This window comes from Rhipicephalus microplus, chromosome X, assembly GCF_043290135.1.
Source record: "Rhipicephalus microplus isolate Deutch F79 chromosome X, USDA_Rmic, whole genome shotgun sequence".
NCBI lineage: Eukaryota > Metazoa > Arthropoda > Arachnida > Ixodida > Ixodidae > Rhipicephalus > Rhipicephalus microplus.
In genome coordinates, this window is record NC_134710.1 from 149,467,808 (window position 1) to 149,485,889 (window position 18,082).

At 45.2% G+C, this 18,082-nt stretch overlaps 1 protein-coding gene across 2 annotated transcripts in view; it reads right to left on the reverse strand.

The window, feature by feature from the left end:
• Nucleotides 1-1,214: 1,214 nt before the first annotated feature.
• LOC142775823 (uncharacterized) overlaps nt 1,215-18,082 on the reverse strand; it is an 83,032-nt gene continuing 66,164 nt past the window's right edge. For both annotated transcript variants that reach the window (XM_075877983.1, XM_075877982.1), the window contains one exon: nt 1,215-2,721. In XM_075877983.1, the coding sequence (XP_075734098.1) occupies nt 2,081-2,710 (630 nt within the window). In that variant the 5' untranslated portion in view covers nt 2,711-2,721 and the 3' untranslated portion in view covers nt 1,215-2,080. The remainder of the gene's footprint in view (nt 2,722-18,082) is intronic.

An 18,082-nucleotide genomic window follows, 5' to 3' on the forward strand; every position in this document is an offset into this window, starting at 1 on the left:
GTCACCTCAAAAACCTTGTGATGCAGTAAAAATGTACTCTCTCTATATTCTCTCAAAACCTCAGTGGAGTAAATAATTACTGCCCTTCCTACGTTCATAAACTGAATTAGCACGAGAGTAAATTTTTACTTCGACTGGTAAGTAGTTAAAAAAATAGAAAAGGTAGTGCGCTTGAGTACAAGTAGTTTACCCAGTTTTTGAGGTTATTTCAGCTTATTTTTGTTTAGTGTAGCTTCAGCGATCATCCACCTCTCACACACCAATGTTTTCACAGACTCTAGCGCCACCATTTGGACTTCCGGAACCTGCAACATCGCTCCAGAAGCAGCCCACATTTTACCAACATGCAAATACACGGGCTTGCACTACCTCTCTTGGTTCCCTGCCCACATGGGCAAAGACGTCCACCCACAGCTACCAAATCTCAACTAAATGGCTCGTGATCAAGCGCGAGAACTGACCCGCCGCGACAATCAATCAGCCACTGAAGATCCGGGGCCCAGTCGTACAGTTTAGTGACCTTTTATTCACCTCCCACGAAATTACCTCTCACTACTGAAACGACAGAAGCCAATACTCTTTACGACATGCAAAGCTCGAACGAGCGCAAGAGGTAGCTTTTCACATGCTATACAAACGAGATCGTATCCATCACGGGGCCGACTCAGCCGTTACAACTCGGAAATAAATCCACAATAGCCAGACTACGCAAAAGTGTCCCGTTCACTCGCACAAGTGCTCTGGCAATGCCCCGCGTCACCTCAGAGACCTCTGACCAGTGAGTCCGACTGAGAAGAGGCACTCAAGAGCCCCAAGTTGCAAAACCAACTAAAAGCAGTCCAGAGGGCCCGAGAAATGGCGAAACGCCACCACGTTCCCACCCCGACTCGGGCGTCGCCTGCAGTAGCGGCTGCTATAGGATGTCTCTTGTGTACACCCTGGTGGCTTAAACTCCTCAGAACATTTTAATAAAGTAATAAAGTTCTTGACTGACTGAAGAATGGTACTCACATTTCTAAGCGCTAATCCATGCTGGGCCGATGCTTGATTGCAAGCTACCCCAAAGAACATTAGCCTTAAAAGGCTAATCTAAATTAACACACAGCAACATACATCAATTACTGACAAAAATAAAAGCAAGCGGCTTGACTTTGATCAACAAGCAGTAATCTTTTTTGCCCTATATATTATTGACCCAGATTCACAGCTGTAAGTTCTTAATACCATTATGAATTATTTATTTATTCATTTCCCAGTTCATTGGTTGGTTAGTTAGTTCGTTCGCTGGTTAGTTAATTAGACCAAACAGTGAGTAGTTATCAAGCAAATGAGGGAAATCTGATGCATTTAAGTAAGACGAATTTCTCACAGCCAGAAGTATGTGTGGCAGGAGGGAGTATTTTAATGCACCTTAACATTTTACGAACTATAATCTAACCACTGTCGTTGTAGTTCATGGTTGGTAAAGTATGGTATAAAACTTAGGAGGATTCAAACAAACAATTCATTTTGAAACTTTTGATGGTAAAAGAACTGGACCGACTCTATATAAGCATAACAGGGTGGCACATTCCTCAGCAATGTTTATATTAGCCCAAGGTGTGTATTCAGATACAATCACGTGTCCAGAATCAGCAGTAGGAAGCATATACTTCGCTACATGAAGTGAGTAGATGTAGGTAGCTCAGAAAAATACGCGAATACAAATAAACGTGACATCAAATCACCTAGCATGTATTTACGCAACCTCTCATTTCTCGAAAAGATGACTGCAGTATTGGACGCAGTAGATTACTGTTAATTAGTTTTGCGGAATCCGGCAAGGTGGCGGGAGGTTTATGAAAGGAATAATTGGCACGGCTGATTGTCATCACTTTCATAAGAGAGTAGGCTGCCGCTAGTTCATATGGAACTTCTCTCTTACCCAGCGTACCATATTTGTCTTCAGAAATGCATGTATCGCTATTTAAGTTCCCAATTGAGTGCTCAATCATTTGAGCTACCGCTATTTGAGATATGCAACTCTCAAATGGCAATGTCTCTCACAACAGATAACGTGATCGCTCCTTCTGATTTACTATCAGCCTTGGCAGTTAGCAACTTTGGCAGTTCCACAGCGGTAGGTTGGCACAAAGCCAGCGTCGATGCCGTCGTCGGCATTCGGATGGCCTGAACCTACAACTCCCGAGTCATCACCAGGTACAAAGCCAACGGCACCACCACCCGCGTTCGATACAATTGTGGGGACCTGCACTGGCACGATCTGGGGGTGCACGTGCACAACTACAGGTATGTTGATTACTGGGGCTACAGGGGGTCGCCATGTCGTAGGATAGACAGCGTAGTACACCCACGGGTACGGGATTGTATAAACCCTGCGAACTCCCACGGCTACGGGGTAGTAGGGCACTCCAGCCACTGCGATGAGACTCTGGGATTTCTTCGAGTAATGAGCCACTCCTCTTGATTCACCCTCTGCACCACGTGCCACCGACACATTCAAAGCAGGTGATGATAACTGTCTTTGCGACGTTGTTTCTACTTTCGTCTGCTCAGACGGCGTGACATGAGGGTTGCTCGAGGACTTGGCGATCATCTGCTGGCTTTTCCGGGATGATCCTCTGCTTGAGCCTCGACTGTCGCCATAATAAGGCACATTCTTTTTGCCAGTAGCACGACCACCCGAAGCTTCGCGGGCCGGAAGATGCATTGTACTGGTACCTGGAAAATGAAGGAAGCAAAAAAATAAACAAGGTTTTCCGAACAATGAGAGCTCACTCCTACACATGTTCATCTTCTTATCGTTTTCTTTTTAATAGCGAACGGGAAAGCCCTGAATATTGTATTATTGCAGAGTTCAGATAAAATAGTGAAGCCAAGTATTTAACTGCAGTTAGGTTCCCATTAAGCAAGTGTACCTGTATATAATACTAGAATAAGTCTTTTGATTAAGTATGGCTGCCACTGCAATCTTCCGCAGCCCGTAAAAATATGCAAATATGGAGGTGTTTTATTACAAGTGCAAGTTCGAAATTATTATCCTGCCCTTATTCACAAGTATTGAGAACAAGAGCTTGTTGCCCGAGACTTAGCTGCACTCTTTCTCGAAGTTAAGTATGAGTAACTCAAGGTTCTTGCTTCACAATGCGTTTTGTAGAACGTGGTGACTTACCCGGAGATAACGACAGAGAATTCACGATGACAAGAAAGAGAGGGTTGGCGATCAGTAACAAAATTATGCGGCTATGTACCGGGCTCATGATGCTAGTTTGCCGCAGAAGTGTCCGAAATAAAGCGAGATCAGACGCTTAAGAGCAGCGAGCAACGCAGGACACCACGTAGAAAGTGAAACCAAGTGTCGCGATACAGAAAAAAAAGGAGTGCCAAATCGTACTATGCTATGAGCAAAATAAATTAGAACATATCATTTCCTGAACAAGCACTGCAAGTGACTGATCACTCTCGAATTGCGTGCATAGTAAGGTCGGAAAATAGTGCCCAGCTGAGCGTATAAAATTGCGTGCCCTAAAAAAAGAACGTTTTGACGAATGATAGCGACCAAAACCTGGAAAGTCCCAACCACCTACGTGGGCTCATATGGATACTGATACTGTCCAGTTCGCATAGGTGACGTATGCAAAATTAGATGCATGCTCTTCACTTATTATTTTACAGGGCTAAATGAGCGAAAACGTCTATGCCAAAACTCAACGGTACCTGATGAAGCAGGGCACAAAATGCATGTTCACGCACACAAAAAGAAGACAAACACACATTTACTAGACTGCAAATATCCGTCTTAGGCAGGCTAACAAGCGCATGCGCTATAATAGCACTAATTAATAAATAATAGCCGCCGAAATTGACAAAATATGATATTTGGGTAATCTTCTACTAAAGACGTCATGAACTTTGAGATATCAGCGCACTTCTACCGAATGACAGCGAGGGCCAAATGATACATTTAAGCTTCTATTTTTCGACGTTTTATTACTTCGAAGATTTCCCTTTCTTCTTTTTCGCGCTCCATGCTCATGACCTCGTTCTTTTTAGGGTGTGTATGTAATCCTTGCAATGAAATTCTGAATGACAGGATTTAAAAACAAATACAAGATCGGGCATCCCTACCTTCAACTGTAATCGCACATTCAGTGAAATGTTATCGAAAATGTGACTTTTGTCTAACGTTTTTTGTTTTATTTACTCTCTATACTGTTATCATTTGTCACATTTGATATCATTCATCTATCGTCACTGTAAAATGTGACTTTTGTCTAACGTTTTTTGTTTTATTTACTCTCTATACTGTTATCATTTGTCACATTTGATATCATTCATCTATCGTCACTGTTATATTCGTCACATAATGTAGTAGCCAACGTATGACGCGCCGTACTGACGTCACAGGCTACGTCATGTGCCTGTACTTATATTGGCATGCGAGCTGCTTGCTTAGCACATTAAACCTTCGCCACCAACTGAGTCCAGCGTCGCCTTGCTCGCCGGCTACAACAGATGGCGATGAGGATGGGATAGGCTGCACCGAACGACGGGGGCGGATCCTGTGAGCAATGACAGCTGGAAGGCGAAAGGCAAGGTATGGCGAAGATGTGGGAATTCGACGCCTTCATAGAAGAAGGAGACGAAGATTTCGCATCGTATGTAAAACGGTTTGGGCACTATTGCAAAGTAGCCGGCGTACAAGACGAAGAACTTAAAAAGTCAGCCTTGATCTATGCCATAGGAAAGAAAGCGTACAAGACGCTCAAGGACCTTCTTCTACCTGCAAAACCTGAAGAGAAGGCGTTCGAGGACTTGGTGAAAGTGCTGAGTGGCCACTACGAGCCTTCAAGTCAAGTCATTGCGGAGCGTTTCAAATTCAACAACAGGAGGTACCAAGGAGAAGGGGAGTCCGTCGCGGCATTTGCAGTCACGCTGAAGCACATGGCAGCCAAGTGCAACTACGGTACGTTTCTCGACGACCCTTTACGGGACCGGTTCGTCGCTGGGTTACGGAATTCCACCATTCAGACGGGTTTACTGAAGAGGAAGGAGCTGACGTTCGAATCGGCCTGCGTTTTTGCTAAGAGCGTTGAGCTAGCGGAGCGGGAGTCGAGGGGATTCCGACCAACTGCGAATACGGATGCCGACATTCACGCTCTAAAGAAGACGGGGAAGGAACCGGAGTTTGCCAGCAAGCCGAAGAACAGTTCAATGCGAAGCTGCTATCGATGCGGTCAAGAGCATGACGCCCGTTGCTGCCGTTATCGTAAATTCAAATGCCATCTTTGCAAGCGCGTGGGACATTTGGCGCGCATGTGCAGATGCAAGCAACCGGCGCCTGGCACCGTCCACAACGTGAGTGACGAAGCGAGCGGAGGCACAGAGCTGCTGCTGCACGGTGTGTATCTGGTGGGCACGGAACAACCATATGAAGTTGAAGTACAGATAGCCGGCCAGCTTGTGAAGATGCAAGTAGATACGGGCGCAGCCGTATCACTCGTCCCGGAATGCGTTTACCGGCAGCTAAAGCAGCCGCCGCAGCTTGCGAAGTGCGAGATGAAGCTCAAGACTTACGGCGGAGCGACGCTACAAGTGAAAGGCCAAGTGGAGGTCTTGGTCGATTATAAGGGACAGTGGAAAGTCCTGCCAATCATCGTGGTACCAGGAGAGAAGCCAGCACTCCTAGGCCGCGACTGGATTGCGAACCTCGGAATGGACCTAAACAGCATTCACGAGGTGCACGCACAACCGTCTGTCGATAGCATCCTGTCAAGGTATGCCAGCGTTTTTTCACCTGGTTTAGGGTTGATAAAGGGTTACCAAGCAAAACTGGTGCTTAAGGAAGGAAGCATGCCAGTCTTTTGCAAGGCGTGGTCTGTGCCGTATGCCATTCGTGAACCTGTCGAGCATGAGCTAGGCAATTTGCAAAAAGAGGGCGTACTGGTGCCCGTAACCCGCAGCGACTGGGCCACGCCGCTGGTAGCTGTTCACAAGCCAGACGGCACAGTAAAATTGTGTGGAGACTATAAATTGACGGTGAATCCATGAGTGAAGACCGACCATTACCCACTGCCCGCGGTGGAGGATTTGTTCACGACACTGGCTGGGGGCAAGGTTTTCACCGTTCTGGACCTTTCGACGGCATATCAGCAAATCGAGGTGCACCCTGACTCGCGACCCTTGCTGACTATAAACTCTCATATGGGGTTGTTCCAGTATGTTCGAATGCCGTACGGAATCTCAAGTGCACCTGCAGTTTTCCAGGCAATCATGAACGAGCTGTTGAAAGGACTACCGGGAGTGGTATGCTACCTCGACGACGTCCTCATCACGGGAGCATCGCATACCGAATGCCTGGCCCGGGTGGAAGCAGTCCTGCAGGTTTTCAGGGACCACGGCGTAAAAGTGAGAAAGGAAAAATGCAAGTTTTTTTTTGAATTCTGTCAAATATCTTGGGCATATCATTGACGAAAATGGTGTGCACCCGTGCGTCGAGAAGGTTGAAGCCATAAGGGAAGCACCCACACCTAAGAACATCAGTGAGCTTAAAGCGTACCTCGGCATGATAACTTTTTACTCCAAGTTCATGCCAAACATGTCTTCGAGGCTAAAGCCTTTGTATGCACTGCTTCAGAAGGATAAGAAGTGGGTCTGGTCCGCAAAAGAAGAAAAAGCCTTCGCGGAGAGTAAGAGCCTCCTTACGCAAGCGAGCGTGCTAACATTCTATGACCCAAAGAAGCCTCTTGGATTAGTCTGCGACGCCTCACCTTATGGGGTTGGCGCAGTGTTGTTTCATGTCGTGAACGGGGAAGAAAGGCCGATAGCTTATGCGTCACGCACTTTGAGAAAGGCCGAAAGTGGCTACGCACACATAGAAAAGGAAGCGTTGGCTGTGATTTTCGGAATCGAACGGTTTCACAAGTATCTTTACGGCCGTCAATTCACTATTTATTCCGATCACCTTCCCCTGGAGGGACTGCTGGGGCAAACAAAGCCAATTCAGCAAATGGCAGCAGCACGCATGCAGCGCTGGATGCTAGTGCTAGCTGCATATCGCTACAAATGGGTGTACAGAAAGGGAGCCCAAGTAGCAAACGCGGACGCGTTATCGCGATTACCGCTTCCGAACGACACCGACGAAAGCGACTACGTTCACTTCTTTTCAGCAGTAGAAGCCGTACCACTATCTGCGAAAAGGATCAGTGACGAAACCCAAAAAGACCCAGTTTTGTCTAAGGTGCTAATGTATGTTGTGAATGGATGGCCATCGTACGTGTCAGAAGACAACGTAGCCCCATTCTTCTCGCGGAAAGACGAACTGTCGGTAGACTGTGGTTGCATAACATGGGGAACTCGGGTTGTTATACCTGAAGCGGTACAATCTGAAGTCTTATCGCTTTTGCATGAAGGGCATCCAGGCATCACTCGCATGAAAATGCTATCAAGAAGCCATGTGTGGTGGCCAAAGTTGTGCGACCGCATTGAAGAAACTGTAAGAGGTTATTCAACTTGCCAACTAACGCAGAACTCTGCGCCCCACGTGCCGATGTTATCGTGGGGATGGCCAACTCGCAGGTGGCAGAGAGTTCACCTGGATTTTGCCTACTACAAGAACGACTGGTTTTTAGTGCTTGTCGATGCGCACTCCAAGTGAGTGGATGTTCTGCACATGAAGTCCACTACAGCACAGGCGACAGTTGAAAAACTCCGCACTGTTTTTGCTGCATTTGGGCTTCCCGAGAGAATTGTGACTGACAATGGGCCGCAATTTGTGTCTGCTGAATTCACAAATTTTCTAAACTAGAATGCAGTGCAGCACACCAAGACACCACCTTACCACCCAGCTTCAAATGGCACGGCGGAGAGGCTTGTCCAGACCGTCAAGCGAAGCTTCATCAAACAGCTACGGGACGAGCAGAACACGGGAGCGACTCGGACGATGCAGCATCGGGTAGACCAGTTCCTGTTCACCTACCGAAACACACCGTGTTCGACGACCGGTAAGACGCCAGCCGAACTGTTTCTCTAATGGAGGCCACGCCCGAGGCTGAGCATCTTGCATCCGGAGCTAGCGAAACGTGCCCAAGCAAATATAGCTCGAAGACAGGGTCAGGAAACCCATACTCCGGGAGGGACTTCGAGGTTGGCGACAACGTTCGTGTGCGAGGAAACCGACCGAGTGATCCACGTTGGTTGGAAGGAACAGTTGTGCGACGAGTTAGCAAAGGAACATACATAGTCCGAATCGAAGACCACGAGCGCTTTCTGCATGCGGACGATATTGTTCCTAACACATGCCTTGCTCCTCTTCCCAGAAGCGTGTGGATTCCTGAGCAAACCCGCATGGCACAGCCGGGTCCCACTCCGTCACAAAGCGACAGCGACACCGCATCGCCGCCGGACGGGCCTGCACCAGAGCAACAACTTCCGCCACCTGACCGAGCCAGCGTGACGGAACTGCCATCACAGCAGGCGCCTGACGCCAGCTCCCAAGAAAACGTCGCGCCACCTGAATCGCGACGAAGTACAAGAATGCGAAAGCCTCCCGAACGTTTTGGCTATGCTGCTAAATAAAGGGGGAAGAGATGTAGTAGCCAACGTATGACGCGCCGTACTGACGTCACAGGCTACGTCATAGGCTACGTCATGTGCCTGTACTTATATTGGCATGCGAGCCGCTTGCTTAGCACATTAAACCTTCGCCACCAACTGAGTCCAGCGTCGCCTTGCTCGCCGGCTACAACACATAAGACAAGTTTTAGCAAGAATAAAGCAGCAATGGCCGTTCAGCGCAAGTGAGTGTTTGTGTCTTCTTTTGCATGCGTGAGTGTGATTTTAGGGCGCTGCTTCCTCAGTTCCATGGCTCACCAAGAAGACCATGAGAGAGAGAGAGAGAAGGCAGAGAGATTCACCAGAAGGACGGCCGATTTGCTATCCTGCACGGGGGAGTAAGAGATAAATGGGCGAAAAAGGAGATAGAAGAAATGAGAGGGTGAATTCGGTAGCCCATCCATATTTAAAGGGACACTAAAGTCAAATAACAATTTACGTCAGAGTGAAATCTCAATGTATGAGAAAATCTAAAACGACAATATTGTCCACAACAGTGCCCTACTTACCGAGAAATTAAGGTAAATGCACAAGATCACAAGCGCCGCAGTAGGACACTTTCAAAATGATCGCCGATGATATCAGACGGACCGCCTACAATTAATCCCTAGTAATCGATCTAACTGCACTAAATAAAGAACCTTCCGTGCGTCAAGAGACGCAATAAAATGCTTGTTCGTTTCTGTTTGACTCATGGAAAAAAGAACCGCCGGACATTAGTATGGGGAGTGGCACGAGTGCTTCAAAAATTCAATTTTCGCGTGGTTATACGGGACAGGTGGTGCCACCTAGAGGGGCGCGTTTGACACAAAAGCATCTGCAATCTCGAAGCCAATGGCGGCAAATTGATCAGGCCGTTGCTGTTGCAGTGGCTACCGCTGATTTCGGTCTGTTGCTTCTAGTGCAGTAAAGCCGAGTGACGTTGTGCACGGCAACAGTGACGTAAGTCGGTCCGGTCAGTCCGCTTCTTGAGGATGGTAATTTGAAGGGCGTTAACCCGATGCGGACCACTAAAACGTGATTTTAATTCAAAATAGGCCCTTCCTTGGCACAAAAGTAATACTACGATGTTTCTGGACCACCATTTCAACAATCAACGTCGACTTGATAGTTGACTTTAGTGTCCATTTAATGACGAAAGCACCATATACAATGGTTGCAGCATAATAAAGAGAAAGTTGTATTCAACTAAAACGTAAATTAGCAAGGAGCAGCATACCACTTTCTCAAGGAAAAATCCATGAGTAGAAAAAAAAAGAGAGAATCTTATTGTGGAACGAAACCAGTCACCGCTTTTCTTCATCTAGACCTTACTCATTCGTCACTCCACCAATATGGTGGAAGGCTAGCACATGAGTGGGTATGAGTTCTATTTTAATCGACGAAACAAAGCTCAAAAACTTACGCGAATGATTTATGCTGAAATTAGTTCTGAGTGGTTGACGTCAAGCAAGAAGTGTGACGTAGCGTGGCTATCCCGGAGAGGTTTGCACTTGACCGTGCAAAAGGAAAGGTGGTGTGAGTGCATGGTACAGAGATTTATACCATGCACTCGGGCTTGTGAAAGGGCTTCTTACGAGAAACCAAATTTGGACATGAACTAATCAGAAGTTTAGAGTACTATTCAATTTTATTAAATTACGTGAGTTTCTAATTATTGATTTAAATTGAAGCTGTGTATATCTCGATAACATGCAATCACGAAAACGTGCCAAAATAGTCTTGTGGTGGTCCTAGTATCTTAGTGAAGGAACATACCACAAAAAATAGTTCCTGAGAGATTACTAAATTGGAATAATATCAGTGCGTTCATATATTCTGTTTCAAGTACACCTGTAAACACGTTCGGAATCGCACGTCTTTGTGTGGTGGAACTAATTTAAAACCTCCGCTCTGTACAGTAGACAACAGCTTTTTTTTTTTAAGAAGAAAGTGTTAAAATACCAGCCTAACAGCTTTCTATTTTATGACTGATTCTCAGTCTCACACTGGCACTCTAAAAATACTAGCCTATCCGACAAAATTATTATGAAATGTTACAACACACGTGAAATGGTAATAGCAGTGCTGCACTTTCTTTCTGTGAAAAAAAAAAAGATTTGGGTTGAAACAAAGTCTCAAAACCCTAGGAATGTGCAGGTAGGGCTGCGACCTATTCGTGTGGAGTTCACTCGCCAAAGCCACCAAAGGCTCCATACCAGAAATCGACTTCTGTACTGCATAAAAGGCCCAGTTGCGCCATCTACAGAATTGAATCGCCACCTTATGTTCCGTATATAACTGCTCTCACCAAATAACTGTTCATGATGCCGGCATACTGCATACTTACGTCCCGACGACTTACCCGGAGCCACGGGACCATAAAGCAGCACGCGATTCAGAAGCACAAACCCATATTCTCATTCGTTATACGCTTTTCTTTTTTTTTAATACAGCAGTCTCCCGAACTCACCCGTAACGCGCCTTGGTCTGTTTCCGACATGCGCGATAGGTGGCAGAACGGGCTCCAGCTCAACAGACTTGCCCATCCTCCTACGCGCGAATTTCAAGATTTGGACGCAATTCCTCCACCCCAAAGTTCACACCCAAACATGATTTTTTTTTTGCACTTCGTGTGCGTGCGTGTGTAAATATCTGAAGCTTCTAAATGTATAGAGGAGGTATATTTGTAGGCGATTCGGTAATGATATATACGAAGCGTCTTTTTTTTTATTCCATTCAGATTGTAAGTACAATCACATAGAACTGTACTGTGACTATTGTTGAAGACCAAAGCATGCAAAAGGGTTCCACCTACTAAGCACTTGCAATATTGCTAAAGTACAAAAGGCCTGCAATACTTAGTAATTTCGTGCCTGTTGTCTAAGCAAAAGTGAAGATTACTACCTTCAAGAAAAGAGAGAACGCTGTTGTGGCTCAAACGAGCTAGAGGCATTTGTTTGTTTGCTTGTTTGTTTGTTTGTTTCTTTCTTTCTTTCTTTCTTTTTATGCGCACGCGTGCGTGTGTTTTCGTTTCAAAGAGGGGTTCTAATGAAAGACACCTCTGTTTTTGAATCTTTATACGTGTAAATCGCCCTTTACCTTTAGAGGGCAGCTTTCGATCACTACCGTACTTACGCAAAATGTGAAGCCCTTAAAGTATAACTCTTTTTAAAGGCACGTGGACGTATGCGGCTCATATTACTCCCCCTCGGTAACAGATAATGGTGATAGGTATCAACGAATTTGACGTCGAGGTACACTTTCGTCAAACTAAGGTCACATATCAAACCTTCGAAACACATTGCAAGACAAGTACCCCTACGGTGATATTGAGACCTGTGAGACCTGTGTTTAATTGTGTGTAGTGTACTTTCACCTCATATGGACAATAAACCTCACTTCATCGCCTCTTCCCACCACGCCTCATTATATCCCCACCAAGAATTTGTGGTTTAGCTTTTATATATGGCCTTACATTACCGCACAGCAAGGTTTACATTCTTGTTCTTCTTATGCTCTCTACTTTCTCTTTCTCTCGTTGACACACACACACGCACACACACACACACACGCACGCACGCACGCACGCACGCACGCACGCACGCGCGCGCGCACACACACACACACACACACACACACACACACACACACACACACACACACACACACACACACACACACACACACACACACACACACACACACACACACACACACACACACACACACACACACACACACACACACACACACACACACACACACACACACACACACACACACACACACACACACACACACACACACACACACACACACACACACACACACACACACACACACACACACACACACACACACACACACACACACACACACACACACACACACACACACACACACACACACACACACACACACACACACACACACACACACACAGTAGATTGTACCAGCGCGCGCGCGAATGGTACATACAGATTTATACCACAGGGTTCAGCCGGCACCAGTTATACCAAAATGGTTGATTGGGCGAGTTGGTGATACATGACTAATTATGAAATGGAAGCGCACAACGTAGAAGCAGACGGTCGTGTCTGGCCCCAATTTTGAGTGATTTGTTGTTGGCGAAAATGGACAGGGCCGTTAATCAAGAATTAGTGAGCACTGCAGCGAAGAAAGTGTTTCGATTTGTTGATGATTTTTTAGTCATAATGAAGTGTGATCCTCGAGGTTTTGTGTCTCATGCCAATAATGTGTTGTCTCTCTTTAAGAAATACCTTGGTCCACTTGTATTGACCCATGAAATGCCGGAAAACTCGTCAATCAGGTTTTTGGATCTCAGGCTTACGTTTAGGGCTGAACATACCTGCTGGGAATTCCAGCCACGCGCGGGGAAACCGCTTCTGCCGTACACGTCGGCTCATAGCAAACTTGTAAAAAGAGGCATAGTGAGTACGTGTTTCACTAATGCACTTGACCGGTCCTGTATGCATTCAATGGAGGCCAGCTTCCACAATCAGGTGGCTAGGCTTAAGTCAGCAGGGTATCCTGAGGCGGTCTTGGTGTCCGTGGCCGAAAGTATCCGTAGAAAACGGAGAGCTAAAGATGGCCAGGGACATGGTGCAGTAGGACGTGACAACAGGACCCACGAAAAAGAAAGAGAAAGAGTAGCTGTTGTCCCTTACATGCATCAGGTTACCCACCGCCTGAAAAAGGTGGGGCAGCGCATGGGAGTGCGTGTAGTTTCCTCTGCACCACACAAGCTTTCTCAGCTGGCTAGACTGACATGTGGCGCTAGACACAGGGAACAGCGGTGTAAAACAAAGCACAGGAACCGTTTTGTCAACTGCATTAGTGACGTAGTTTACATGATCATACTTTCGTGCGGTGCCTGTTATATTGGGCAAACTGGAAGATGCCTCAACGACAGGTTGCGTGAGCATGCGTGCAATGTTCGTAGCGGCAATGATGGTTATCTTGCCCAGCATGTCACTAGATGTGGCTGTGAAGTACAATTTGATAAGACAGTAGTTCTCCAAAAGCACAAAGATGAGCGCACAAGGCTTATAATTGAAGCAGCACACATAGCGGAACACGGGGCTTGCGTCAGCAAACCATCAATCGCTTTGTCCGATAAGGAGCTAGCGTTTTTAAACATTAGCAGATGCCGTAGAAGTTAACTAATCAATGTAAAGCACAGTAAGCGATGGTAAGGTAGGGCTGACGCACTAAGATATTCTATCGGTGTTGCCATTTTTGGTCTATGCTTTGGTGTTATCGTATGTGCCTTGACACTGTATCATCTTTTAGTATATATTTCATATTTTTTCCGAATAAACTTTCAGTTGGTAGTTAGCGCTTGTCCCTGTCTTTCCGTCTGCTTCTACGTTGTGCGCTTCCATTTCATAATTAGCCAGTTATACCACAGGGTTCAGCCGGCACCATGGTCTGGTGGTTACGGCGCCCGACTAATGACCCGAAGATTGTGGGCAGGGTTGCCACTGGTGGCTACTTTTCGCCAAATTGGCGAATTTGAGGTGACCTCAAATTATGAATGGTGGCATGGCGATTTTTTTCGGCGATTCTTGTCTATGGTCTAGACTTGAATATGCAATCTATATTCAGTGTCTTCGAAATAAATGGGCCACAGAATCTTTTCAATTTGTCACAGATTTAGATCCTCCAGTAGAAGATGCCCTTTACGCTCAATTCAGTACGTCTGTCCTGTTTTTCAATTCACCTATATCCTTGAGGCATTGGCATACTGGTGCGTCCGCCAGCAACTTCCCAGAAAACTTCACGTCAACGGAGTGCTTCGCGTGCCGCGAAGTGACAGTATACGTTTTTTGGGTGCTTTGAGAGTTTCAAGCTTCTTTAAAGTTTCGCTGCTCAAGTGGCTAGGTGATGGTTAGGCCCCGTGTTCTGACCACACCTCAAACTGTACTCGATAGCTTGTCGACTTCTTCACTATGGTAGTACTCGTTGATTTGGTATGTAGAGGTTGAATTTGTTAGCATACTTTCCAAGCCAGCCAAGAAGTTGATTTCTTTCGGCAGCCTTCAGATACTTCACTAAAGTGAATGTGTAGCATAAGCATGACTTCAAAGAAAGCTGGGTGCGGGCGTTGCCATGGTTACGCAGTCCTTTCGAATTTATTTCTGTTGCCTTGTAATTAAGTTGTTCGATTATCTAACACATTAGTGCACTACAGTGATACTCTCTAAAATTTCCCCGCCGCGGCGGTCTAGTGCTAAGGTACTCGGCTGCTGACCTGCAGGTCGCGGGACGAAATCCCGGCGGCGGCGGCTGCATTTCCGATGAAGACGAAAATGGTGTATGGCCGTGTGCTCAGATTTGGGTGGTCGAAGTTTCTGCAGCCCTCCACTAGGGCGTCTCTCATAATCATAAGGTAGTTTTGGGACGTTAAGCTCCACATATCAATCAATCCATTATTCTCTAAAATCGGCAGGAAGGCCCCGTACGACGTCCTTCTCTTGATGTAGAGTCTGCTTCGTCCTGTATTCTAAACAGCTGAAACCATCCCAAGCTTTTGTTATGAGGCGCTAGTCCTCAGGGACACAGCTGGTGCATGCATACCCTTTCTCAGTGCTCCAATGGGGACGTGACGAATGGGACTCTAAGCCCTGTGAGCCCTGCCATGGTGAAGTGGGTGATTTGACTGGCATTAAAAACGTCAACATAATTTAGGGTTACGGATGGTGTTGTACTTTAGGGACTATATACAGAATTAGCAATTTTATTACTAAGCCCGCCATAAATATGTTGAGTGGATCCTTTTTTGACGAAATTTGAAGAAAAATGGCGACTTTTGGCGACTTTTCGCTCGTGATTTGGAGAATTTCACTGAAAAGTCAGTGGCGATCATGGTTGTGGGACCAGACCAAACCGCGGCGGCCCCATATAGATGGGGGCAATGTACTAGAGGTCTGTGAACCTAGATTTATGTGCACGTTAAAGAACGTTAAACGTGGTAATAAACATTTCCGCCCTTTTCCAATACGGCATCGCTCACAATGATGTCATGATTTTTGAATGCGAAATGACAACACTTATAATTTTCCCGAGGGGTGCTAGGCCTTCTCTTCTGGCATATAGAAATGACCTGCCTTCGAAGCTTAATTTCTTTTACTCACTACACACTGCATGCAAATGGAAGCACTTTATGATTAGAATCAGAATGGAAGTGAAGTCGTATCTAAACTCAATACTAGTTTGTGTAATACACAAGCTGTGACAAGCTAATAACTTAATGGACAAAAATTTTGCTAAAACACAACTTATGCTATTCCAACCTCCCCGGTGCTTCCTTCACTCTGTCATCATTTTAACTCTTAATAAATAATATTGTAACAACGTCAAATTTCTCGTATTAGTCTTATTTCCTACCCTAAACTTAAGATTTCTGCTAAACCTGTCTTATCAATAGTAGAGCTTGGCTTATGAATTATTACGAAAACACTATAATATTTTATTCAGCCCTTTTTTACGACCCTTTACGAGGCACTGAAGTTGCTTAGTGTGCAGTTCTTGTTGCATACTTCATGTTCTTCCTTGTGCTTTGTGGCTGCACTTTTACCGGCCAACTATGATAATGACGCCACGTCTCTTTCAGTATTGAATTTATTTTTAACTGCAACCTAGCTTCTATCTCCAAAGCTTCGTTGTTTGAGAGTACACCAAATAAAGAAATAAATAAAGCAACATTCATAGCTCTCTCTGCATCACTTCGTATTTAAAAAAACATCCATTATACGTATGTGCTTATTCAACACTTGCAAGATTTCGCGCTAGAGCTGGTTCCCCTTAATTCACACAGAAAGCTTGCACTGTCACATAATGATTCTTGAAATTACGTTACACGCATGCTGTTTACCTGAGCTTCAGATATGAAATGATATTTGAATGAAGCTCTTACACGGCTTGTCCCAAATTTTACTTTTTGTCAGCCTTGGTAATCGTGAAGTTACTATTTATACACTCGTAATCACTTTTGCCTCCTTTTTTATGTTTATTTAAGCAGATAAAGTAAAAATATTCTTATTTGCCACTCCTTCCAGGGCCCGTTGAACACCCCAGTGGTTTATTTTTTACTAGTAATTGTTTTCGCTCATCCGTATTAGCTATAAATTGGTTAATAATTTTATCAGGTGCCTGTTGATCTAAAGGCGAGCTAAATTTATGATACTTAATCAGATGCGAAAAGCCAAAATTTTAAATCTAATTTGTATTTTAAATCATCCTCATTTAAAAATGAAATAAAACGAATACTCAAGTACTGCATACTTTGCCGTGCCCCTGATGAAACAGGTCTAATATTTCAGGATCTGCGTGGTACAGGATCTACAATGGCACAAACTGAAAGTGGTAGGATACTATAGGGATACAAATTATCAGCGAAAAGTGACATTTTAGTCTATGTGTAACAAAAAAATATCTTTTTAGTAACTTTTGTGCACGGTGTGCTAAGTCCAAAACTGCAAGCGTGGAGAAACAATTACGCCTAATGTGCTTTTTGCGCCGTACGGAAACAGACGCTGCGCTTACAACAAACCATATTGGTGCAATGGCGTTACCATTGCATAAATATTGCATCATGTTACCGTTATTGACGTTGGGCTTAAATTACCTGTCTTTTTCTGTTCTCTTCGCAGAAACATCAAGCGAGTCTTGGCTTACTATCGATTCATACATACGCTTGAGATCCGTGCAATTCTTTTGGTGTTCGTTAGGTGAACAAGAACAGGATTCACACGTCGGTATTTTTTTTTTTGTAATTGCACGTTGCCAATGGCTGTTGTCCCGAGTCATTATCGGCTGAAATTTTCTCTGGTGCACATTTGAAGCGTAAGACGTCTTCGTGAACATGGGTACTGAGATGTACATTTGCTACTTCTCTGAGACGTTTTTAGGTCAAAATTAGCTCCGGTGACCATAGTAGAATGACATCCCTTGCAATATTCGTTTGATTTATTAAATTAAATACCTGAAATAAAATCTCATCAGAGCTTCGCCTAAAGCCAACGAAAGTTAGTTTCACGTTCCTTGCCACAGGCCAGAACCTGAATTTGTAAATATCTGTTACACTATAATTGCGCGCAAAGCAAAGTATGGCCAATGTGGATTCTGGGCATTTTATAGGGAAGGTAGCTGGCCATTGGCAAATGGCACTTACGACCAAAAAGTGTTCCCAATTCGACCTCACATAAAGGACATCATAACACATCGGAGGCCTGCATCGGCCCAGGAAAGTGGCTGACACAGTGGCGTGAAATAATTAGTTGTAAGAACTGACCATTCTACAATCGCGAGATTAAAGGCGCCAAAAATTGACCAGGTGATACATCATGGCCCTGGTATTTTTCAGTATGCCAGTGATCTTTTCCAAAAACTTTCTTCGTTGCTTAAAGTATTACATCTCTACAACCAGCATGGTATTCAAGGTAATACTTGCAAGACCTATGAT